A 27,748-nucleotide genomic window follows, 5' to 3' on the forward strand; every position below is an offset into this window, starting at 1 on the left:
CCAATACATATGTGCAAGTTGCGTAATTGTAGGGTGTAACATGTAGGAGGAGAAGCATTTTGAAATTTATTGCCAGAAAGAAGAAGAACTAGTGGCAAATGGTGGTCATAGACCACAAACCTAGCTGGGGCATGTTATGTCAGGCGGATTTATCCGCCTGATATACTGTGAAGCTCCTAAATCTTCTTCTTTCTTTCTTCTTTAGTAGAACCAAAAATTGCTACTAGTGCCAGACGCTTGGACCAATGTTGATCAAACTTGGCCACAAGAAGCACTGACCCAAGCTAAATATAACTTCTACACAGATAGGGGTCAAAGGTCATGTAAGGGTTATTAGGGGTCATTTTGTGAAAATCTTAAAAATGCTACTGCTCCTTTAAATGACATGCTATGACCACCAAACATGGTCAGCAAGAACCGCTGGCCCAAGCTTCAAATAAGTTGTACCACAGATTGGGGTCAAAGTTCATGTAAGGCTTAATAGGGTCATTTGTGAAAATATTTGCGTGAAATGTAATGAAGCAGCTATCATTAGAGGCAGCAACCTTGTGCAGGGAAACAGCTATTTGATAACAAGAGATAAGCATATAGTTTCGTTGCATGCTTGGGCATGTCTACTGGTGTGGTTTTAAGTTTCCAGGAAAATTAACAGTAAATATTGTGCTGCTATTTTGATAATAAGAGGTAAGAGTTGTTAGGTTTGGAAATTATGCTATCCCATGATGCATTTATGAAAATACACACTAATGGTTTGGAAATGATGCTATCCCAAGATGCATTTATGAAAATACACACTAAAGGTATGTGATAAATGCTATATAGTTGCTTGTGCGGTGGGGATGGTGGTCAAATTATATTCCTTCCCATGATGCATTTATGAAAATCAATACATACACACTAAGGCTATATGGTAAATGCTATATAGCAATAATGGTGAATACCAGTACTCGGGTTTGTGGGGGGGGGCAAATTTTGAAATTTGTCCGATTGGGCTAAAACTTATATATAATAATCATAAGGGGATCATGAAACATCAGCTATGGTCATCCAAGGTCAAATGTTACAGCTGCTCGATGGGGCAGTAACTCTGGGGAAATGATCCCTGACACTTGGGGAGTATGTAACCGCAAAGGTCATGTGAGGTCAAAGGTCAGGTCAAATTTAAAGTTGCTCCGATAGTGCTGTAACTTCTGGAAAATGATCCCTGACAATTGGGGAGTATGAAACCACAAAGGTCATGCGAGGTCAAAGGTCAGGTCAAATTTAAAGTTGCTCCGATCGGGCTGTAACTTGGAAAAAATGATCCCTGACAATTGGGGAGTATGAAACCGCAAATGTCATGTGAGGTCAAAGGTCAGGTCAATTTGAAGTTGCTCCAATTAGGCTGTAAGTCGGGGAAAATGATCCCTGACAATTGGGGAGTATGAAACCACAAAGGTCATGCGAGGTCAAAGGTCAGGTCAAATTTAAAGTTGCTCGATCGGGCTGTAACTTGGAAAAAATGATCCCTGACAATTGGGGAGTATAAAACCGCAAAGGTCGTGTGAGGTCAAAGGTCAGGTCAAATTTTAAGTTGCTCCGATTGGGCTGTAACTTAGGGAAAATGATCCTCGACACTTGGGGAGTATGAAATCATAAAGGTCATCTGAGGTCAAAGGTCAGGTCAAATTAAATATTGCTCCGATCAGGCTGTAACAACTTGCGCCATGATCCCTGACACTTGGGGAGTATAAAACCGTAAAGGTCATCCAAGGTTACAGGACAGGAAAGGTCAAATGAGGTCAAATGTTAAAATAGGCCCGATTGGGCTTAAATGTGATGCAAATTATCCTTGATTTCAGATAGCATGAGTAGTCAACTCACGTTTACCCGAGGTCAAAGGTCAAATGAGGTCAATCAGAAGTCATCGCCTGACATTCGTGGCTCGTGAGCCACAGTAGCTCTAGTTGGTATTGTGGAGGTATCTGACCCCTGCAAAATGTTCCAAAAATGTTCCCCTGGTCATGAGGTTTGTTGTCACCGAGTTTGAGTCCCGTATTCCTTACAGATGTCCAGAAAGTGCAATTTTGATATTTGACCCCAGATGACCTTTGACCTGACCCTGCAAAATGTTCCAAATATGTTCCCCTGGTCATCAAGTTTGTTGTCACCAAATTTGAGCCCCATTACCCCTTACAGATGTCCAGAAAATACATTTATGCGATTTGACCTCTGCATGACCTTTGACCTGACCCCTGCAAAATGTTCTCCTGATTATGAGATATGTTGTCACAGAGTTTGGGCCCCATAACCCTTACAGATATCCAGAAAATTAAGTTATAAAATTTGACCCCAGATAACCTTTGACCTGACTCCTGCAAAGTGTTCCAAAATGTCCCCCTGATCATTAAGGTTGTTATCACCAAGTCTGAGCCCCGTACCCCTTACAGATGTCCAGGAAATTCATTTCTAAAATTTGACCTCTGCATGACCTTTGACCTGACCGTGCAAATTGTTCCCCGGTCATGAGATTTGTTGTCACCGAGTTTGAGCCCCATACCCCTTACAGATGTCCGGATAATGCAATTGTAAGATCTTGCCCCTTTAATGACCTTTGACCCCAATTCTGTATGCAAGTTCTAGGCGTGGGGTATAGCCGATGCATATATGCAAATGACATCATTGTACTATATAATATGTGGCAGAAGAAGCATTTTGAAGGTATTTGGTTAAAAACAGGAAATGCCCCCTTAATGGCCATTTACCCCAATTCTGTTTAGACCTTATGGGCGCTGGATATAGCCGATACATATGTGCAAGTGGCGTAATTGTAGGGTGTAACATGCAGGAGGAGAAGCATTTTGAAATTTATTGCCAGAAAGAAGAAGAAGGAAAGAAGAACTAGTGGCAAATGGTGGTCATAGACCACAAACCTAGCTGGGGCGTGTTGGTGTTGTGGAGGTATTTGACCCCTGCAAAATGTTCCAAAAATGTTCCCCTGGTCATGAGGTTTGTTGTCACCGAGTTTGAGTCCTGTATTCCTTACAGATGTCCAAATATTACATTTATAAGATTTGACCTCTGCATGACCTTTGACCTGACCCCTGCAAAATGTTCCCCTGATCATGAGATTTGTTGTCACAGAGTTTGGGCCACATACCCCTTACAGATATCCAGAAAATGAAATTATAAGATTTGACCCCATATAACCTTTGACCTGACCCCTGCAAAGTGTTCCAAAATGTCCCCCTGATCATTAAGTTTGTTGTCACCAAGTCTGAGCCCCGTATCCCTTACAGATGTCCAGGAAATTCATTTATAAAATTTGACCTCTGTATGACCTTTGACCTGACCCGTGCAAATTGTTCCCCTGGTCATGAGATTTGTTGTCACCGAGTTTGAGCCCCATACCCTTACAGATGTTCAGATAATGCAATTGTAAGATTTTGCCCTTTAATGACCTTTGACCCCAATTCTGTAAGCAAGTTCTAGGCGTGGGGTATAGCCGATGCATATATGCAAATGACATCATTGTACTATATAATATGTGGCAGGAGAAGCATTTTGAAGGTATTTGGTTAAATACGGAAATGCCCCTTAATGACTATTTACCCCAATTCTGTTTAGACCCTATGGGCACTGGATATAGCCGATACATATGTGCAAGTTACGTAACTGTAGGGTGTAACATGTAGGAGGAGAAGCATTTTGAAATTTATTGCCAGAAAGAAGAAAGAAGAAAGATCGGATAGCATTACAGTACCTAGCTGGGGTGTAAACCCCCAGCTAGGTAAAGATCGATAGCAAAACAGTACCTAGCTCGGGGTTGAAAACCCCCAGCTAAATAAAGAAAAACGGATATAAAACAGTACCTAGCTTGGGGGTTGTAAACCCCAGCTAGGTAAAGATCCGATAGCAAAACAGTACCTAGCTCGGGGGGGTTGAAAACCCCCCAGCTAGGTAATTATTGTCTTCCTCGACTCATTTCCATTAATATTAATGTATTAATATTTAAGAAGTACACTTCAGTTTGTATTTAGGAATATTATCAACTGCAGTTTGTAGTTAAATGGCTATAACTGGAATAATATCACCAGGATCCATAACATTCTCATCAGCGGCACAGTTCTTTAACCCCAATATATTTGTACATTCATTGAATGACCTGTGAAAATTTGGGTACAAAAACTCATACTCTGCAACTTGAGGTCAAATTTTGTGCTATGATGGTTTAATTGAGGTTATTGAACTATGCCATTAGGATGAGGCTATTGTGGTCCATAGTGTATGGCTCCTGTCACCCCACTCGTCTTTACACATGGAGACTAAATTGCTTGCTCTTCTGTTAAAAATGCAAGCAATTTGTTCACAGACACAGAAAGTGCAAATGTCATTGTTAGTGACACGTGCAACAACAAATTACTAATACATTTTTTTTGCCCGTTTGGTGATGAACAAGTAATATTGTGTAAATTATCACATAATAGTTAATACTTGTAGTCCAGAGCAACTCGTATTTATTTAGAAAACATAGTTCTGCGATCTGATAGTGTGGGAATTATTCAATAAAATAAAGGTAGCGTTTTGTAGCATCATTTTGTGGAATGAATGGTTGCATGTACTTTTTCTGCATCAATTAACTGTCATGAACTGTTGATATAGTATGTTTTGTGTCAACAGTATAAATGTCATGAATTTGGAGCCTCATTCTTGTTTGTCTGCAAGTTATGGACCATTCACAAACACTTGTGGGGGGGGGGGCTGATGCAGGGGTCCCCCTTTATAGACCTCAAAAATTTCAGGCCCCCCATTTTGACAAAATTATGGGTCAACCCCATAGAAAAGCATATAAACTCAATTTTCCCAGGAAAATTTGTGGTCATTTTTTCAGGGCTCCCCCCTTAGGAGGGTAAAAATTTTCAGGCCCCCCTTTTTGCATCAGGCCCCCTAACAAGTGTTTGTGAGTGGTCCCTTATGTTGCAGTATAGGAAACTGAATGACTATTTATGTGTTTTTTAGTGTGGGAATAAGGTGGGAATACCAGAAAAAATGGGTATATTCTTCATGTATGCATACTCAGAGTTAGCCACAGTATGTAGCCTGGTGAATATGTCGAACGAGCATGATGCCGCTAGAATGTACCTCATTTCTTAACATATATAATGAACCGCTTGTCTTGAATCACTGAAATTTTAGTGAAGTAATTAGATTCCTTGCCCCTATAATATACATATAACTTTTTTGTTACCAGTGTGTAGTTATTTTTTGAGATAGAATGCAAAATTAGTCACAAAATTTATCAGGGGGTGTAGTACCACCTTAAATATCATCAGATCATGATCAGATCAACAAGTGATACTAAAAATGATTGAATTGTTTATTCTTTTAGATTGAACCTGGAGGGAAAGCTTACCAATCTGGAAATCTGCAATGTGATGATCAGATTCTTGCTGTCAATGAAGTGCAATGCGACTCTCACCATGAAGCTATTCAACTTGTTAAGAGTGCCTTTAATACCTTACATCTTTCAGTTATCAGGTAAGTGCCCGTAATCATGCAAATATTAAAGGGAAATATGGTATGTCCAAAGATTTCTGCACCAAGTGTGTAGCAAGGTAACAAAAAATGCAGTGCCCGAAGTTACGGTCCCGGAAAGCGGAGTGAGTGAAGCTGAAAAAAGTGCAAACAAGTGCCAAAAAGTGGAGCGTCCATGGGTGCCCCACTTGCGACGTGCCTTTTCCGCACCCTACTACTACTGATCATGCTGTGTAGCCTATGGTCATGTTATGATCATCCTTTTGGCGGACAAAATTAACAGAATGTGGAGCAGCCTATTGCAAAAAAAAAAATGTAATTTGTTGTGTTCTTTTACTGAGCTCAACCAAACATCATTCAGAAATGTGTTAACTTCAGAAAGAGTAAAATGGCTTCATGTTGCTCATCCAGTTACCCACCTATTGATTTCCTTGTGATCTATGCTAAAAAGCTCACTTTACGGAACAGGTTTGATGACATGCTAGAAACGAAAGTCCTTTCGTTAGGGTAGACGAGGTTTCAAAGATATAATTATGTTTGTAAAAGACTATAGGGATGGAGGGAGGGAGGGGTCAGCCTCCTAATGGGTACCCAGGTGTAATAGGGAGCTGGCAGCTGATGTTATACAAATATTAACTGTCTATGAGTGTGATGGTCGAAATATAATCACGAGGTGAAAGATGGATTGTTCCATTCCACGAGCCGGAAGGGCGAGTGGAATGGAACAATCCATCTTTCACCGAGTGATTATATTTCAACCATTACACAAATTTAAGACAGTTAATATTTGTTTTATATCACTCATGCATAAATTCTATTACTAAAATACTATTTAAGGTAGGAAATACATTTTTTCATCAACATAACACCATGTTTTGGGACCCACCCCATAACTAAATCGGCGAGTCCAAGAGTCAGCGCACGGCTTGGCGCAGGCGCACTACGGCAAAGCACATGATGGTAAAGACTATCACACAGAGTGGGTGATGGTAAAAATAGCAAATGGTAATCAACCAATGAACTGTCTAGAATTTATGTATGAGTGATATAATACAGTTTGTAGGACGTCATCAAAATTTTGGTTTGTTCCCTTAGCAGAAGATGGTATCTTTAGTAAAATTACTATGCCTCATTCTCATAGCTATTTTATCAAGAGTGCCTCTAATAGTGTTGCTAGGTAACTTGTCAGAGGGAACATAAAGTTGATCAAACTTGTTACATTTGTTCTGAAGATAACTTGCAGTGTTGGAAGTCACAATTTGCAAACATTATCATGGGCTTATCACAGATCCTGGTGTTATCAGACCTTTTGTGTTTAGTGGTAAATACTGTAAATCGGCAAACAAAGAGGAGTTACGTGGATCAATATCACATGATCGATCATGTGACTCCACTACCGCCAATGTCAGCCAGCAGGCACACAGCATCTGAGCTGAAGAAGTGAACAAATTTCTAATTGTGAAAAAGTTGAAAATTTGCCTACCAGCATCGGAAAGTAGGGCCTATCGGTAATTCAGTATTAAATGTTGTTTTAAAAAAAGGGGTAAAAAAATTAAGAAAGGGGTCATTGGGTATACAATTTTGAAAAAAGGGGATCTAAAAAACGGGGAATCATAGGGTATATTCGACTTCAAACAAGGGGGTCAATTTGACAAGCACATACTGTCACATCTAAAGATATTTTCTGTTAAGTCTTATTGGTTCTCCAAAACAAACATATCTTTTAGGATGTTTATAAATAAGTTGATAAATGGCTGAAATCTGATGTTTGAAATTTTGCTTGATACCCTGAGTTGATGACATAACACACAATATACATGTACGTGTTTATTGAAATATACAAAAAAAATTTTTTTTACCTCTTTTCATTCATGTAATTATATTTAAAACTAACATTATAATAATTCAAAATAATTCAAAAAGGCAAGTAACATTGTGTTTGAGCACAGTATGACTGCTCAATGCCAGAAGTGAGTAAGTGCAATAGCTGCAAGTGCAATAGCTGCCATATGTAGCTGCCATGTGTAGATGAGTACAATACACTGTGTGTAAATTGCCAAATGTTCACAGGGCAGCCATTGCACTTACTCACTTCTGGCACTGAGCAGCCGAGTACATGAATATCCTCAATATCTATAATTACATGGATGTTGGCCGCTCTCCCAGCCAGAGATCCCAACCTGGTAAATTACAATTGAGTCTAGTTGCTATGGTAACAATGCTTACCTGCCCAGGTGAGTTGTTATTGAATTTCCTGCATAGAATTACCATCAGCTGGGCTTAAAGTAGAGCCGAGAAGAGTTTTATGAAAGATTTATGTAAAAAAATTCCTTGCAAAGCACATAATAAAATATGTTTTTTTCCTTCACTCAGTGTTTAATTTAATGATAGTGGTTATGCAGATGCAATTCTAATTAATTCAAACGATTGTCATGTTGTGCAGAACAAAAGCTGTAAACATTATACTTGAGCCCTGGTACAGAAGCCATTCCGTGAATTTGTCAAGTTGTGAATATTTATCATAAAAGATGTCTGAAATTGTTGGAGCTGGAGGGGGGGGGGCTAGTAAGGTGCAGCTGAGAATCGGAAAGTAGACCGATTGCTGCACCAATTTTCCCAAGGAATCTGCACCCATTGCAGGAGTTTGTACATTTTTTCGCCTATATCTTTGGCAAATTTTGAATTGACTTAGAAAAAGGGGTCATTGATATACCAAATGTTTTCGATCTCCGTATGGTCACTCGTACTGAGTACCCACCCTCTGCCGGCTGTTAGAAGCTCAGCAATTGTTTAGCACTTATACAGTGATGTAACTGAAGTTTCATATATGAGGGGGCAGTTAGGAAATGCGGTGCCAGGGGCCGGGGGTTGGGGGATTAGATCATGACTTACAGGACTCGAGCCCCTTCGCTGCTCTAATAGACCATTTCATATCAAGATCGGAAAAGTTGGGAAAACCGCGCTATTTATTCAGTAAGCTAGGGGGTCAAAATTGTACCCAAACTGGCGTACAAGAAATGTCATGAATTACAGTACCCCTTTTGCGGTCATCGGTTTAAATATTTTCCTAGCATATTGAGCCAACACCTCAGCTATTTGGTTCGAAAGTTCATCGCAGTTTATGATGCCTGTAACACATCGGAACTTTGCACTGTACATGTGATGCTGAAGAGGTACTTTTATGCTTGTGGCATAATAGGGGAAATTATTTCATGCTTCGGGTTTTATCGGAATGACTCGGTTTGTAAAGGTCTATTACACTATATCTGCATGATGGATGTAAACAAAATTTGATAGCAATTTTTTTTGTCAGAGGCTCTTTGATTTCAAAAGTGAAGTGCTCTTCTTAAAAGTGGCCTATTCATTATAATATAACTGTATTCAGATAACAATGGGTTCAAGTATTTATCCCAATCCATTCAAACCACAACAATACATTGCAGCAGTTATCATCCCCTGGGTACATTTTAGACATTGATTTTGAAATGCAATTTCTTGATGGTATCTTTGATGTTGTTATTACAATGATGCTACCTATTCATATTGAATCAAATATATCTGAGAAAATTAAGAGAATGGATTGTCTAATTGATTGCTGACTCTGAATTCTTCACTAGTGCATCAAAAGGCAGATTACTGCTGGTATTGGTAATGTTAACCCCCTGAGCACTACCTGCCTATCTGACATTGCCTCTGATTGGTCAATTACATGATTTGCAAATAATTCACCCCAATTTTTTGAGTGGTGAAATTATTCAGGTAGCTAACGAGGTAGAATTCCACGATCTGAGAGTAAATAGGAGAGCACACAAATAGGCCAAATCATTGATTTGAGAGTCTCTCAGATGCGCTAAAACATCGATCTGAGAGTCTCTCAAATCGGCTAAATCATCGATTTGAGAGTCTCTCAAATCGGCTAAATCATCGATATGAGAGTATTGCAGATTCAATGGGTTATTGATTTTAGAGGTTGGAAGTGCAACGAACGGATCGTTGCTCTCGGATATGGCCCACATCAATGGTCTGTATTAAATAAAGCATATCGCGACTTGCGAGTAAACATTAAATTTCAAAATAATTAGGTGCAAAGTTTTCATGGTTTTCAGAGCATTTTTCAGTACTTTAATTTGAATTTTTGTTCAATAAGACTTCTGTTGTAGTAGTTTAAAATTTCGCACGTGTGATTTGACCAAACTTTCTTTGGTGTTTACGATATCGGCCTATCATAAAAATGATACCCCCGTCGGAAATACTGATATCATTGCCGGCGTGTATTTATTAGAAAATAATGATATTATTAGGTACCGGTAGCCTATAGGCTTATAGCATAAATAATAGGCATTAAGAAAATTTATTGCATCTAATTTCAAACATTGAATTGTTGGAAGCATTGTATAAGCCTATAGACATGCAAAAATGACATACAAAAAAAACCCGATATATATTTATAATAATATTTTTATCATAATTATTTTTTCATAGACTTCCGTTGCAGTCGTTTTGTAATTCGCATGTGGTTTTTCGGTCTTTTGTCATTCCACCCTTGATGAAATATTTGATTTCCGAATTTGAGAAATTTAAGAAAAGAGTTTATACAAACAAAATAATGCATTGTTAACCAGAATTGAGGCGTCAGATCGTGCCTCTGTCCTTAATAGCGAGTTGCCTAACTTGTTCATAGACTTCCGTTGCAGTCGTTTTGGAATTCGCATGTGGTTTTTCGGACTTTCACTCTTGCGAGTTTCATTCTTCTGCATAATATAACTCTAAATATTTGATTTCTGAATTTGAGAAGTATGTACAAACAAAATAGTGCATTGTTAACACTGAAGCGTCATCAGATCGCGCCTCTGTCCTTAATAGCCTACCGAGTTGCAGACCGAATCAAGTTGGTATGCTGGTCCTTTTGAGAAAACAAAATGACATGATGGACGAGCAAACAATCTTTGTCAACTGAGCTAGATATTTTTGTTTTTTGTGTGTAGGCCTATATGTTTTTTGTTTTTGGCCCGTTTACCCCACCGTATGAGACCTCATTATTTTACTAGTGCCCTTCCCAAGATCCCCCAGCACCATATTTTTCTTGCTCTCCTCCAAAAAGGCAATTAATGCTCTAATATTATAGCTTATTATGAGACTATTCATGCAATCCCCGACCCCATAATTCCTCGTCATTCCTCCCAAAAATGCATATTTTTGCACCCAATACCCTACTGTTACAACACTGCTCCAAAAGACCCAATATTTAGCATCTGACCCTAGTACTGAACCCATTTTAGGATCTTGACCATCTTTAACGGTCATAGGGTGAGCTGAAACCGGGGCTGAAACAAATTGACTCTGATCGACTCATGATATTCAGCTGAACATTGGAGTGGAAGAATCCCGGGGATTCACTTCAATTTGAAATGGATATAGCTTTTTAGGTGTAGGCACTTAATGTAAACAATATGGGTGAGAGCATGGTTTTAAGCATTCGGTGAGAGCAATATGTAAAAAATGGTGAGAACATAACCTTTTTTTAAATGGAATCTCAGTGGGTGAGAACCAAAACAGCGCCACGAGAAACCTCGAAAATCGATTTTCTAGTTCTAAATGGCTTCAAATATCTTTATTTTTCAAAATAAGCAGCAAAAGATAAATCAAGTTGCTGTTCAAATTGAACTTGTACTTGTAAGGGTCTTTGGGTGACAGATCAAATGGAAAAATAAGGGATCTTCGGGTGACAGAGCATGTGTTAAGTAAAAAAAAATATGGGGTCTTTGGGTGACAGCGATGCTGAAACAATGTGAAAAGGGGGTCTTAACAGCCCTACATATATAAATACGCGTAACGCGTCACCTCCAAAGTTGGAGTGCCCACCCCCTTCATGTACATGTGCTATATGCATGATGCATATTTTGCGCAATAATTAAGTCCCAAAGTTCAGTTCTTATTTACCCACCAAAGACCCATTTTGGTTTAAAGTCGGACTGCATTTTTGTCTCTAAATTCCTACTATCGGAAAGGCCTACAATTCTGATAGATTTACCCTCCCCCCCAACAAAATCTTTCACAAATAAGACCAAACATTTCATAGAGGGATAACAACTGAAGCATTCCCCCATTTTAATAGGGGTCTTAAAAGACCCCTCATGATTTTAGCGCCTAGAGGACTTTCCATCATGGTTCATATCCTTTTCCATCACTCTAATGACCATTCTGTAATGAACAGGGTGCAATCCTGCTTCGAGTATCTCCAATAGATTAATAGGCTGGTAGGGCCTATATACCACTGGTTATTTATGATGAGACCTACATTTCATGTTTATATGGTATGCCTCCCTCTCCTATAGGCTAAATCAAATGATTGAAAACATTTTATGCGGCTCGTTCTTTTCCTGTCCACACGCACCACATCATCCGTCCATATCTAGGTATATCAAACACCCAGATTTGGAAGCATTAATAATAGTGGATCGGTTTTATGCCGTGTGCATGGTCAGGCTGTCGACATAATAGCACCTATTTCTTACATAAAGTAAGATGACTTTCTTTTTCAAATTAAAAAATATAATATATTTATTTCTCTCTTTCATTAAAGGTCCGTAACCCGATCGACAGCATCGGATGATCCCCGATTTTTTTTCATTGTTGATGAGGTTTTGGTATCACATAATACATGTAGATACTATTTTTCTCATTACTATCCTGAAATTTGACGCTCCAAGTCGATGTATTTCCGGAGAAATCATGAATCACAGCGGTTTTTACAGGTATACCAGTTTGTAAACAATGGTAAATACTTTGGAATTCTGGGAGGGAATTATGAACGATATATCAGTCACCGCAAGACGGTGCGCCGTATATAGTTATGAAAGCGGCAACGTAAGCGTGGTGTGCTAAATAGCTCAATTGACTAGCGTGTTTGTTTTTACCGAGAGGTACCGGTTCAAAACCCGGTCTCGGAAGGGTTTTTTCCTCTCCATTTTACCTAAACTTTTTTTCTATTCATTTGAAATGTACATATTGCAAGGGTAATTATATTTTGTTTCCTTTTTTTCTGAAACGGTACGAAAAAACCCATTTTCCGTTCAATACGGGGCGGGCATTGTACAGCATGTCAGCATTCGTCATTGCCTGCCCAGAATGCAATTCACGTATACCAAGGTATTGGATTGCAAATTTGGCTATTTATTCACATTTACGCTGAAAATGCTCTCGCTTTTTTCACAAAGCAGCATAAAGGAGGCGATATTTGATATTATTATGTAATTTTAAAGACAATCCATATCCAAAACCAATAGGGTTACCCCCCTTTAACTTTCTTTTAATTTTATTCCACATTTTAACAAAACATTGCTTTGTCTTTTTAGCATGTTTTTGTCTTTCTTTCTAAACACTATCCCTCAATATACTCAAACATGTTCAGCATATTTCAAACATGTCATCCGTCCATATCTAGGTATATCAAACATCATCCGTCCATATCTAGGTATATCAAACACCCAGATTTGGAAGCATTAATAGTGGATCGGTTTTATGCCGTGTGCATGGTCAGGCTGTCGACAGAAATAATAGCACCTATTTCTTACATAAAGTAAGATGACTTTCTTTTTCAAAAAAAAAATGTAATATATTTCTTTCTCTCTTTCAGTAACTTTCTTTTAATTTTATTCCACATTTTAACAAAACATTGCTTTGTCTTTTTAGCATGTTTTTGTCTTTCTTTCTAAACACTATCAATATACTCAAACATGTTCAGCATTCAAACATGTCATCCGTCCATATCTAGGTATATCAAACACCATCCGTCCATATCTAGGTATATCAAACACCCAGATTTGGAAGCATTAATAGTGGATCGGTTTTATGCCGTGTGCATGGTCAGGCTGTCGACAGAAATAATAGCACCTATTTCTTACATAAAGTAAGATGACTTTCTTTTTCAAATTAAAAATGTAATATATTTCTTTCTCTCTTTCAGTAACTTTCTTTTAATTTTATTCCACATTTTAACAAAACATTGCTTTGTCTTTTTAGCATGTTTTTGTCTTTCTTTCTAAACACTATTCCTCAATACTCAAACATTTTCAGCATTCAAACATGTCATCCGTCCATATCTAGGTATATCAAACACCCAGATTTGGAAGCATTAATAGTGGATCGGTTTTATGCCGTGTGCATGGTCAGGCTGTCGACAGAAATAATAGCACCTATTTCTTACATAAAGTAAGATGACTTTCTTTTCAAATCAAAAATATAATATATTTCTTTCTCTCTTTCAGTAACTTTCTTTTAATTTGATTCCACATTTTAACAAAACAGTTGCTTTGTCTTTTTAGCATGTTTTTGTCTTTCTTTCTAAACACTATCAATGTACTCAAACATGTTCAGCACATGTTTAAAAAGTGATTGCAATGATGTGTTTAGCGATATATAGGGCTATATATTTCATTTTAAACTTCATATAACTTGTTATTTTACGCGCGCACATAGGTCTTCCATATGTGGGTATCAAATACATTTTGGAAGCATAGAAGTGGATCGTTTTTTACCTTTCCAATCAAATTTGTACCCATTTGTTTGCACTACATTATGTAACTTGAGTAATGATTTCAAAATCAAAAAGAAAAATTGAAATATCTCATTTACCTTTTTAATTATGAATTTTTAATTAAATCCGGCAAAATGAGCATTTCTGAAACTACAACTTTTGTTAATTACAATGATATTTTTCAAACATAGTGACCCAAAAACAGTTCCTTATATTTGGTTATAATAGTTAAAGAACATTCAAGGCTAGGGTAGGTGCAGGTAATATGGGACAGCAGGTAATATGGGACACCTGTTTTCATTTTAACAAAAAGTAGCTTAGAGAAGGTACACACTTTAAGTTGATTTGTTAAGTGTTTAGAGACATCAATTGTGTTGCGTGATGTAACGCTTCATAAAACTACAATAAATCAGGAGGCAAAGACGACGTGGTTTAGTTGCTATTCTGCCATGATGGAGACTCAAAGGACCCAAAGAGGGCGTGATTTATTATAACGTACCCAGGGGTATCGGATCCCGTTACAAATTGTGCTTCTAGAAATGCAGTTTTGGAGTCTGTGTATCAAACTCTTGGAAATCAATGCCAAAAGAGTGAAATTGCCCAAAAATTTACGTCGCTTTTTTTGGCCTGATATAAAATCAATGACGCCACATTTTATGATTGTGTATCCAAATACTCTGGTACTGAGGGTGCATTTGTCACTTTTTATGATCTTTAGGTGATGGGTTAAGCTTATCAGCCGGTAAAATTCCACTGAAAAGTGGCACTTTCCTTTTATAAATGATTATTTTCTCTGATTTTCAACTGAATGGGTGCAGGTAATATGGGACACATAGGAAATTGTGTGCATTGTCAATGCGAAAAGCAAAACTATTTAGAAAATTGAATTTTCTTGTTGAAATTTGCATTTAACATTCAAAATCATGTAACAAAAATGTTTTTAGAACAAAAGAGTGATTTTCTGAACATTTTGATTTTCACCATAGAGATAACACAGTGTCCCATATTACCTGCACATGCAGGTAATATGGGACACTTGACGATGACGTCATTTTGACGTCATAGCGCCCAAACAAACATAAAAACAAGATAACATTGCCTGTTTTATTAATCTCAAAGGACAGGTTGTTCATCATAACAATCTCTTTTGGGCTTATCTTCTATAGTTTTTATGCACATAAGCTAAACGTCCTTAATGGTCCCATATTATCTGCAGGTACCCTACTATTAGACATCACAAATCATTTTCCTAAAATTTTATATTCATTTTAAGTTCAGATTTCCGGAAATTCCTTAAGATTTCCCAAACGGAAATATATGATATCTCCAGAAGGTGGTATGAAGATCAAAACAACCACCAAAATGTGTATTTTTACCCACACTATAATGTCATGCCAATAACTCAATTTCAGCCAGAGGTGGATGTAAGGGCTTTTGCAACAGAGCTCTTCATATAGTATTTGGCAATATATGGTCAACACTGAATTATTATCATATAGGCCTATTTCCTATCTCTATTGAAATGTTTACTTTGTCAATTTTTATATTTAAAGTAAATAACATAGGCCCTAATGTTGCACAAAATAATAAAGACCCGTGCATGAAGAATCACATTCGAAAGATGTAAAATGTAACATGAAAAAATAACATGTATACATGTCTTTCAACATTTAAAGTTTAGATTGATTGCAGAAAATTATTTTCAAGATGATAATATTCCTATTTGTGCATGCTCATAGACTTGAAATGAGCAATGTATATCTGGGCGAAGTTTCAAATAATGTTTCAAGTTTATTAAAATCACGCCTCATTCAAGAATCCAAATTTATAGGGCTCAATGAATTCTTTCAGGTTTTGTGTGAAAATTGCTCAAAATAATATTAATTTTTAGCTTCCTAAAAAAAAGTACCATTGTGTACCGACTCCCGAGTGATATTTATTCCGAAATTATTCGTACTCTAAGTTGTAAACATGGTAAATGAATAAATTGGCAGATGTTAAGAAAAGATACATCACTTTCAATAGGCATTTTCCTTATCACTTTCAAAATGCAAGTTGATTTAAAGAAGTACACCATGGTACTAGTTTTATGATAATTATTATATGGTGTCCAATGTTTTGTGGGCAAAATAATTTACTGTGTGGGCACTTTTGGGCAATGGGCAAGTTGAATTTACTGGATGGGCAAAATAATTTACTGGGTGGGCAAAAGCAAAAGCCCACGCAGTTAACATATTATTTACCTCCCTGGTTTAATTTAAACTTCATAATACTAGTAACTCGCGTGCTCATAGGTCTTCCATATCTTGTTATATCGTGTCAGGCTGTAGACTGTATATTAATAGCATCCATGTTAGATAATTTTAAAAGATCTTTGTAAAGGGGGTGACTTTCTTTTCAAATTTAAAAATAAAATATATTTCTTTCTTATTTGTTTTCTCTCTTTCAGTGACTTTCTTTTAATATTGTAATATTTTTATTTGGTATTATAGTGAAATAATGTTTTGACTCATATTGTGTAAACCCTTGTCACAAACGCATCTCACAGATTAAGGAAATATGAATTGAATTAAATCTGTTTTGGATGAGTGGCATTTTTTAAATGTGTTGAAATTATTTGATATGAAAAACACGAACAAATTAAGGGCTGGGGTATGAACGTTTGGACAGTATTTATTTTGGGACATTAGAGCACATCAGACATATCGAATTGCATTATGAATACGAAGAATGTCATTCTGATATCAAATAATTTTGATTTTTGAAATTCGCAATTTAATACACATTTTATGGCAAATCATTAAAATTGATATTTTGATATTTAACAGTACTTGAAGTAAACTTTATAAATCTGATGATTTATACTTAAAGTGTATTTAGGTGGGATGAAAAAGCCGACGATCAATTGAAAATTTTGACCTTTGGTATTGAAGATATGGATTTTTTTCCCAAAACACCAAAAAAAATTAGGTCTTTTTGGGAAAAAATCCATATCTTCAATATGAAAGGTCAAAATTTTCAATTGACCGTCGGCTTTTCCTCCCTGCTACATACACTTTAAGAATATATCATTAGATTTATATAATTTACTTCGAGGACTGTATTATATCAAAAATGTGAAAAATATCAAATTTTAATAATTTGTCATAAAATTTGTATTATATCGTGAATTTCAAAAAATGAAAATTATTTGATATCAGCAAGACATGCTTCGTATTCAGAATGCAATTCGATAGGTCTGGGGTGCTCTCAGGTCCCACAAAAAATACTGTCGAAACCCAATAAACGCTCATTTTAGATCCCTTAACTATACGATATTTCTAAATTGCCATACTAGTAATTTCAATGTAAGTATTTCCCAGTAATTTCCGATATCAGAGATGCCACCTTTTCTTCTTTTGCCCGAATTCCTTCTTTTATAAAGTCATACTTTCCACACTTTTAGGCATCTTCAGCCCATTTGGGGACTTTTTAAAATCTAAATTTACACATTATTTCAGGCATTTTTTTCCACAAACTGGTTTAATTTTAAGCTTCATATAAATAACTCGTTATTTTTCCTATTCACGCACAAGACATAGGTCTTCCATATCTAGGTATATCAAATACCCAGATTTGGAAGCATAGAAAGTGGGTCGGTTTTTGCCGTGTGCCGTGTGCCTAGTCAGGCTGTAGCCATTTCATAGATTAAACATTTTTGTAAAGGAGATAACTTTCTGTATCAAAATTAAAATATATTTCTTTCTTATTATACCCGCATGCGAAGCATGAACGGGTATATTGCCATTCTATGGTTTCTTCTCCTCCTTCTTCTCCTTTTCCTCCTCCATCAAACACATCATTCTGTCAAGGCTAGCGCTAAAACTACAAAGGCCACAGGGCCCATATGTGGCACACTTATGGGCCCTACCCCGTAGATTTATCCTTTGCCCATTTTGGCCCCAGAGGTCAAAGGTCACGGGCCCCAGGGGCCCAAATGTAAAAATACAAAGCATGCCGTTTCTCATCAAATGAAGCAGCCTCAGGGCCCTATGTTGGTACAATGATAGCCCCAGGGGTACTCTATATATACAAGTATACATGAGCCCCACATGTCATATATTATGGGCCCCAGGGCCCCAAATGTTAAAATAAGGGGCAACAGATTGACAGGGCTAGCGCTAAAACTACAAGGGCCCCAAGGCTCATATGTGGTACACTTATGGGCACCACCCCGTAGATTTATCATTTGCACATCTTGGCCCCAGAGGTCAAAGGTCACAGGCCCCAGGGGCTCAAATGTAAAAATACAAAGCATGCTGTTTCTCATTAAATGAAATTTGTGTACAAATATATAGCCTTCTAGTTTTGTTTTCTCTCTTTCAGTGACTTTCTTTCAATTTAATTCCACAAACCATTGCTTCAAGTTGTCTATTTTAGCCTGCATTTTGGATGTTTTTGTATAATAGGCCGATATATATAGTTTTGAACTGATTTTCTTTCCTTCATTTGTTTTTTTTCATCCTTTCTTTTCATATAAAATCGGGCTAATTATCTGTTTGAAGGCAGAATGAATAGGAAAACTATGTTTGTTTTTTTCATCATTCATTCAAGGTCTATAAACATTAACCCTCATACTCAAACATGTTTCACATTTAAACATGTTTACAAAGTGATGACAAGAGTGCGATAATATAGGGGCATTGATTTAATTTTAAACTATAGCTTTTAGCCTTTTATACATGCACATCATATACTTCTAGCAAACACCTACAATGTAAATCCAAACGTTTAGGTTTTAAGCACTTATTTAATCACCCCAGATATGAAGGTTTAACACTTTTAAAACACAAATGTGTTTATTTCTGGTCCATGGTGTGTTTGCAACCTACACACTCTGCGTAATGGATAAACACATTTAGTGTTGCAGTATTAAACATGTTTAATATCACTAACACTGTACTCAGACACAAATAGACACTAAACCAAACATTCTGTTTAAGTTATCAACACTTTGTTTATTGATATAAACACACATTGCATTTATTAATTAAACACATGTAAGTGTTTATCAGGCTGTAACAATTTTTAAACACAGCAAGGTATTTACTTTACCAATACTACACACAATGTTGAGAATACAGTTGAAATTAAACACATGTACAAAGTACACACATTGTGTATATACTCTAAACACTTCAATAACTAAATGTTTAGCTATTTCAGTATCAACGTTCATTGAAAAAAAAAATGTTTAGGACTTATTTAAATACATTTTTTCTTTCTATATGACTTATTAAACATTTTAATACAAATACATCAAATTGATGGATGATATAAACACATATGTTTAGCAATTTACACATTGTTTACCTTCTAAACATGTTACAGAGTGATAAATGAAACAGTTTTTATAATGTTTTGGCAAGTCTACCTCTCAGAAATACTGTAATTGTGAGTTGCCAAAACTTCTTAATTATTCATGCAAACTATAGTAAATATATAAACATCTCAAAAAAGTAACTAACCCCCCCCCTTAAATAACGGCCATTACTCAAAAATGGGCAATTGTATTACAAATCTGTAAAATGTGTTTATTTCTGCACATTTTAACACCTCATTTGTAGCAATTATCTAAATATTGACATCATATCATACATTTAAATCAATGTAACCCAAGATTTGAAAGTTGCAGTAAATTCTATTGATTTGTATTCAGTATAATGGATGGAAATCTCTGTAAAGATATCCCCGAGTGTTTTTGCATTGTTGTTTTTACAAAAATAGGCAAAAAATTGAGCAGGGGTGTAGTACCCCCTTAAGATGTTTACAATTGTTAATGTAAATGGAGAAGTAATCCAAAAATACTAGGGGGGTAAAAACATTGATTTTGAGACCATAAAAAATCAGGCTTTTTATAGTTTATATACCGGTATAGGCTCAATTATATAGTTTTCAAAAACACTGGAAACTCAAAATTTGTTTTTGGTACACTTTTTGAAATCTAGAAACTTCTAAAAATATATCTTGCATTACAACACACAATGTTTTGACATTTTAAAGTCCAAATAATTATTTAATTATTCCTGTATCCTGGACAGTTGTAATGTTTCTTTTCACATCTTCCCTGGTTCATCTATATAGTGTTTTTAATCATATGCCCAAAACATATATTTGAACCATGCATGTTATTCCCGGTTTATTCTCAGCGTATTCCAGCTTTAAAGACATTACTATTAAAGCCATAATGTGTGATTTGCTCTACAGCAACGCCCTCAATTTTTTTGAATTTCTACTTTTTGCACCATTGTATGGATGTACATATATAAGATGGAAAACTGCTCAGTGACCTCTACCAGCCAGACGTGAAAATTTACCACCCTCCCCCTAGCACACGCGAACACCAACACACCCTGCAACACCTCATGTCCACCCACCCAACACAGGTGCAAACAGATGAGGTAGGTCACCGAGCAGAAAACTGAAACAAGAGACCTGCTCTTCAATACTGGTATTCACAAAATAATATTTCAAATGATTTTTAAAAGACTTTGTGCCCATATACAAGATAAAATGATCCTTAACAGAATTTGGCCCCGTTACAGAACAAAAATGCACAAAATATATTTTCCAGTGCAATGTCTACATTTTCACATGAAAATAAATAATTTTGGATTCAAAATGAATGTAAAGAAAAAAATTACCATTGCCGGGAGTGGGAATTAAACTCAGACCACTCGCGTGGCAGGCTAAGATACCAACCGTTACACCACATATACATTGTTCAGATTGGGGAAATTTTCAGTATTATATCATAAAATAATATGCGTTATTCATAAAAAAACAGTACTTTCAATGAGGTTCACTGTCGAACCTCAACGGATTTAGACTGATAAAATATACATACACTTTTGGAATTATTTGAGACATTTTTGTGTTTACTTGTTAAACCAATGACGACGTCAAAATTCAGTCAATCTTGCCCCCCCCCTCCCCGGTTGAAACCAATAACATATCTGTGCAAGGGTTTAAAACATGTTATTGCACTGACCCCTTCAATTACAATTTACAACTTTTACCTAATAATCTGCCATCTATCTTCCATTGCAACGTATGTTATATAACTTCCAAAAAGGTTCCAAATGTAATTATAACATCATACCCCTATCATTACCCAAAAGTTCTTATTGAAATGTCTGACATGAAATTTTGAATCCATTTCGAAAACTGTTCTGTAATTATTGGTAATTGTCACTTAAATCAACCATTGGTGGGATGAATGTTAGACTGTCGGGTACATGCGGGGACACAATCACCCCATTAAAAAAGTATGACATTGTTCATGATGTTCAATTTGTTCTTCCATAGCCCAGTGCAATTTTTGCCTGTAATACTGTTAAATACCACATGCTTTGTGTGCAATTTAAATAAAAGTAGATAATTGTATCTTGATTTAGGACTATAAATAATGAGAACCCATTTTTCTTCTTTTTTTTTGTTGAGGAATTTATTATCATGCAAAGTTTTGGTTTCTCAATATTATAACCCTAAATTATAGGTAATTTTCAGTGACGTTTTCTTAGTCAGGTGACACGGAGCATGCAAAATTTGTAAATTTTACACTACACATATTTCAGGCAAAAATGCACACAAGACTATTCAAGTTCAATGTTGATTTTTTTCAGAGGGTTATCACTCCCTGTCCCCAGCAGTACACAACAGGTTACAGACTATTACAGGTACTCAAATTGAAACACATAATACAAGATATCAAGTTGACAATTTAAATATAGTCAACTGGACTTACTATTTTTGTCTAGATTTCCAGTTGACTAGATTTAAATTATTTGATATTTTTTATACCTGGATGACTGAGAATATACACAAATACATTTACAAGGCAATCAGTTGGAGAAAGGCACCTGCAGAGCTATCCATACACTGTATGTTCACACCATCTCCTACAATGTAGTTGGTTTCGTTGAATATTACAAGATGAGGCAGCTCGCCACTCTTCAATGCAGCGTTGATATTTGACACATCCTGTCATAAAAACACAAAAGGAATCATTATAATTCATGTGTAGCCTAAATATTTAAAACCAGGTTATAGGAATTAAATAAATCTCCTTTTTTATTATCTTGCAAAATTATATTTTAAATATTAATTGATTGACTTTTAAGACTTCAGAGCAAAAGATATTAACTTGTACAGTGGGAGGATAGAGTGGGCAAAGAAAAGGGAAGGGAGAGAAGAGAGGAGAGCAGAGGACACCTGATTCACAGTTTGGTCCATGTCTAAGTTATCAAAAAGCTCCAAGTCACTTTCTGATTTGACATGTGCATCTAGATAGTTTTTGTTTTGTTTGTTTTATTTATTCTTTTGCCTGGATTACTCATTCAGTGGATGTTTTAAGGTATCCTCTGTTCTTCCATGAGGCCCAGGGGTCACATTGAAATAGTAACACTTTATTGGAGAATTTTATAGTAACACTTTAGTGAAGAAATATTGCATAGCAAATAACTAGCTAAAAAACCCTCAATATGGTATTAATTTTAGGGATTTTGCCAATTTTATACTAAATATATTATATATTGTTGTACAAAAAATTCTCGGACAAGCAGCAGTTAGCATCTTGCATGATTGTCGGAAGTTTGTGGTGCTCTGCGTGGATTCAACTTGTATGATGCGACGCATACATGCGCATTTATCGTGCATGTTTTACAGTGTATTTTGAGTGTATCACACAAAATTGCATGCACTGTTTGAGATTTTTTTGTTTCAGCACTACAAAAATACATGCAATTCACAGAAGTTCACTTGAAACAAGGGAATTTGGTATGTGATACCATTTCAAATATTCTCAGGTGTACTAACCTCTTTGATGAAGATAATAGACTTCGCCTTGTCTCCCTTTCCGATCCAATATAATGCGGAATGCTTCTCCATAGTTTGTATGGCATTGATCATCTGTCAATAAAAAAAAAGAAATTTAGAATGTTTACCTTTACCTTAGGTCTTCTTAAATTTAATAACTATATGAATACAATCATCAACCAATTCAAGACATTGGTGCAAATGCTCAATTTTGTTGCTAAATTGAATTAGGCATGGTTTTGTATAAAGTTGGTGAGCTATAATACACACATTGTTGGCACTTATAGAATGAAATAGCAATTTTCTTTGTTTTACCTCATTTGTTTGGCTCGAAACTAAAAGGGGACAATGTGATTAGCGAAAACTAACATTTAAATATGAATCTAAGCTTTATGCAAATCAAACATTGTTGCTTTAACTTCACCGTCATGCAGACTTCATTCATTTTTTCAAATCAAGTCTGAATTAATAAATTAATTCATCATAAATATGACTTGTTTTCTGGTATTTTCAGTGACAAAGCCAGCTCAAGCAGTACCGGTACTTGTGTCCTTCAGTTTGTTCATTCGTTTGTACATTCGCACTTGCACTGGAAGGTAACCCTTTAGTGTTTGTGCAGGGTCTCCTTAAAATGTCTTGTGAATTTGGAATTTACACACATTACCGGTAGTGAATTAAATCCAAATATTTGTGGATTAATTGAAAAATTAAATAACATCATGTTTAGTTCTGTATTACTTATTGACAGTGTAAAAGGTTTTTTCATTTTATTTTACAATTACGAAAATATGACTTTACGGGCAGAGTAATGGAAGAGAACATGCCCCTTTTCCAGCTTCATTATTTCCCAAGTTTAAGTCCAAAGTATATAAAACTTTTTGGAATGGAAACAAAAGTTGGGGAAGCATTATAGTAAGATCAGATTTAAACAATTTAAATGTTTAGTTTTTGAAGTTCACAACATTAAATTTTCAGCAAAATTAATGCAGAAATAGATCAGCTGAGAAACAATGAAAAAGTCAAACTAAAAAGCCACTAAAAAACTGAATATGACAAAATGTATTTTAGAAATCATTAACATGTATTATATACACATTGAAGTGTTTATTACATTATCAGTTCAGAATATTTCAGATTATAAATTTGATGTCTGTTCTGATAATATAATATATATATGCATGTAAGTTTGATGCCTACATTATACAGTATAACTGTATAATTTTAGAGGTATATTGCATTTGTGCTTTGTCTTGAAATTTATTGGTGCAACATAACATTGTTAAAAATACAAGTGTTTCCTGCTACATAATCGGTTGTCTGTGATTTTCAAACCTTTTTGAATGTGAATATACACTTGTATTTCCACTTCTTTTATTATCCTGTTGGAATGACTTATAGACAACATAATATGGGAAGGTGATTTACATCTGACAATGTCATTCAGGCAGGATAATAAATGAAGAAACTGAAAAAAAACACCGAAATACTGGTACCGATATGTATTTACCATGGCCACACAAACATGTAAATATAGCTCCTTGGTTGCCTCATGTTGGACTCTTGAAGAGAAGCTTCTTCACAATAAAATAGGTGCTGAGAAGGTGTCCAGTAGAAGAATCACAGTCTGCATAACACATGTATAAGTAGGCCTTCTTCATAGTAGTGTTTTGACTGCTATACATACACAGTAGATGCATCATATAACTTGAAGGTAAACTAGGACTTATCACTTGACCGGCAAGTCTGCAAAAGACAACATAAACACCCCGGGCATAAACAAGAATAAATTAGTACTGTATCTTCTTGCCAAGCAAACTGCTGTGTAAAATCACCACTGAACAATAAATAATAATATAAACAAACACCCACTTGTGTCACGATCAGCTGCGGTGTGAGTGGTGTCATGCTTCAGTGAATCCGACTCGATTTTGAATGCAATGATCTCTACTCTCTAGCCTCAAATGTGAACCAAATTGGTGAGCAAATTTGTGACTAGACTTCTCGAGCAAGTTCAGAATGGCAAATTTCAGAAGAAAGCATCATTTGAATAATTACATTTTTTTGTACACAGAAATATCATATATTTAAATTGAAGCTTTAAGCTTGCACTGATCATGACTATAAAACCGGGAGCCTGTAAAAAGGAAGTAAAGCTCACACATTTTCTTTGTCAGGGTTCTTTGTGTAGTGTGATACTGATACCGTACTTCAATGTAAATGACAAATTATTACAGGCACGACAGACTTTTCTTGTTTTAAGCTGTCTGCAAAAGTAACGAGCTTTGGGCGAGTTTTACAAATTACAATAATTATTTAATTTCTTGGTCGGCATGACGTCACTCACGATCATGGATCGCTTCATCTCATTGGTTGTTTTTGCCAGGATTTAGCTGTTCCATCTTGCGCCCTCGGACACAACAAAATTGCTAAATTTATATTTAATTATATTATTTTCATTTTGGATTTTCTCCTTTAAAAAATAACTTTTAATGACTTGCTACTTGCTACTTTCTAACATGAATCATATCAACAATAATGATGAATAAACAAACGGCATAACTGCACTTTATACTATGTGTAAAAGTAAGCAATTAATAAAATAATTGAATGCCGACTCCCGTCAAAACGGGTTGATAATTGGTTGTGATGCTAAATAAAGAAAATAATAGATAATTAATAATTAAAAGTCACCTCGTCCTATTTTTAAAATCATGAACAGTTAAACTCAGAATCAATTGTGAAGGGCCTAAGCATTAGGCCTAAAGGTGTATTTCCGATTTCGTGATCCTAGCATCCTCTTTTTACGACATTTTCAAGCAGATAGCCTATCCATGAAAAAAGCTTATTCCCAAAATTTCAGTTGATTCCGATTTTGCATTTGCCAGTTATGCATGATTATGTGTATAGGGGGCCTATACTGCTCCATAGACAATGTGTTGTAATTTTGTTCGGGAATACCAGAACGAAATTCAATTGAAATTAATCTGCAACTAGTGCAAGAAATATTTTGTACATAAACATTATGTAACCAGAGGTTTCCAGTGATAATATATAAATCTCAACTTTTTTTGAGAAAAGTTGGGTGATGATGCTGTGCTGTGCCTGTGGGGACCACACAGCCTCATTTTGTGATCCACGTACAGCCTCATCCCCCACTTTACTAAAAAAAAGTTGAGATTTTTATACCACTGGATACCTCTGGCTACATAATGTTTATGTACCGAATATTTCTTGCAGATTAATTCGTTTAGCAAAAATATCGCCAAATTTGAATTTCGTTCTGGTATACCAGAACAAAAATTTTACAACAGTGGCCTATGCCATGACTGATCAGTGTCAGTGACAGTGTCAGTGTAATACACATAATCATGTTTAACTCGCAAACGCAAAATCAGAATCAACTAAACTTTTGGGAATAAGATTTTTTTCGTGGATATCTACTGAAAAATATCATAACTTAGAAGAGGATGCTAGGATCACGAAATTCTCGTGAAGTGTTAATTGTAAAAATTAAACTAAGTAAATATTAAAAGTTGATATTTAATTGTTCGATAAGGATAACATTTTTACTGTTTGGGTTCACTTTGCATAATTATGAATTAGTACTCAATTAGATCATAAAAATATCGGAACTTACGTCGTCGTTGACATGGGTTCTCATCGGCAGAGCATTGGCATGTTGCAGAGTGTGAGAGAGTAGGTCATTCAGTAAGCTTACCATGCTTACGACGCCTTGTTGGTTGTTGAAACACGGAACTCGCGATAAAGAAACCGCATTCTTTTTCTTCCCTTTTGACAATAGTACTACACCGTCCGTGATCATGATACAATTTAATTTTACCTGGTAACTTCGGCTTGAGGAGTAATTATAAATTGATATGATATTTTTTAAATTTGAACTTTAAAAATACGGAAATCGTCTCGTTGTTTTCAGCTCGTATGATGATTGATGAATTGTCGCCGGTAATGGTGAGGGCGCTACCACTCTCATTTGGCAGAATTCCTCGATCTGAGAGTACTCTCAAACGAGCTATTTTATGGATTTGAGAGCTCTCATATTGGACAATTCTTCGATCTGTGAGTACTCTCAAATGAGGATTTTCCTGGATTTGAGAGACTCTCAAACTGGACATTTCATCGATTTGAGTGCTCTCAAAGCAACTCTCAGATCGAGGAATTCCTTTGCTCACATAACTCAATTATTCTAACAATGTTGCTGATTGGTCCAATTGATAATTATAAATTCTTTTTGGCCAATCGGCAGGTAGTGCTCTTGGGGTTAAACAAACTGTTTTAACTTGCAGAAAATTTCTGACAATGTTAGTTACAAGAAAGGCTAAATTATTTCTATGGCCTGGCCCAATTGGGCAATTTTGGAAGAGTGACCGTTTTGGGTCCCATATAAACCCAAGAACGCATCGGGTGATTTGTCAACATTAGCTCTTGCAATTTTTGGTAGTTACTTGTCCCATGGAAAGCAATATTCTCTTGCGACTTTGGTTATATGCCATAGCGCGACTGACTATCGGTGCCGTTGTGACAAGATCACGCTCTGAAGTTCTAAAAACAACCAACTCAGTCAAAATGTCAATTTGGACACAACTGCGCAGTCTCAGTTACAGTTCAACAGAATTTTGCAACTAGAATGTGGTTGCAAATGTCTGCCACTTTTTCTCCACATAGTTTTCTCAGTCGTCAATCCAGACGGTTGACGAATGAGGGCAGCAGTCTTTGGTAACTCTGCCATATTGGATTGTAATGCATGGGACCAAAATAGTGTATAAATTTACCTACAGCAGCTATTGGTTTTATGAAGAACATGGAAACAGAGCACTGAGTTAT

At 36.0% G+C, this 27,748-nt stretch overlaps 1 protein-coding gene across 1 annotated transcript in view; it reads left to right on the forward strand.

The window, feature by feature from the left end:
* Window positions 1-27,748, forward strand: part of LOC140160807 (protein Shroom3-like) — a 175,098-nt gene that overhangs the window by 24,889 nt on the left and 122,461 nt on the right. The window contains exon 2 of the mRNA XM_072184115.1: window positions 5,369-5,517. Coding sequence (XP_072040216.1) covers window positions 5,369-5,517 — 149 coding nt within the window. The remainder of the gene's footprint in view (window positions 1-5,368; window positions 5,518-27,748) is intronic.

The sequence above is a fragment of the Amphiura filiformis genome, chromosome 9 (assembly GCF_039555335.1).
Source record: "Amphiura filiformis chromosome 9, Afil_fr2py, whole genome shotgun sequence".
Lineage (NCBI taxonomy): Eukaryota > Metazoa > Echinodermata > Ophiuroidea > Amphilepidida > Amphiuridae > Amphiura > Amphiura filiformis.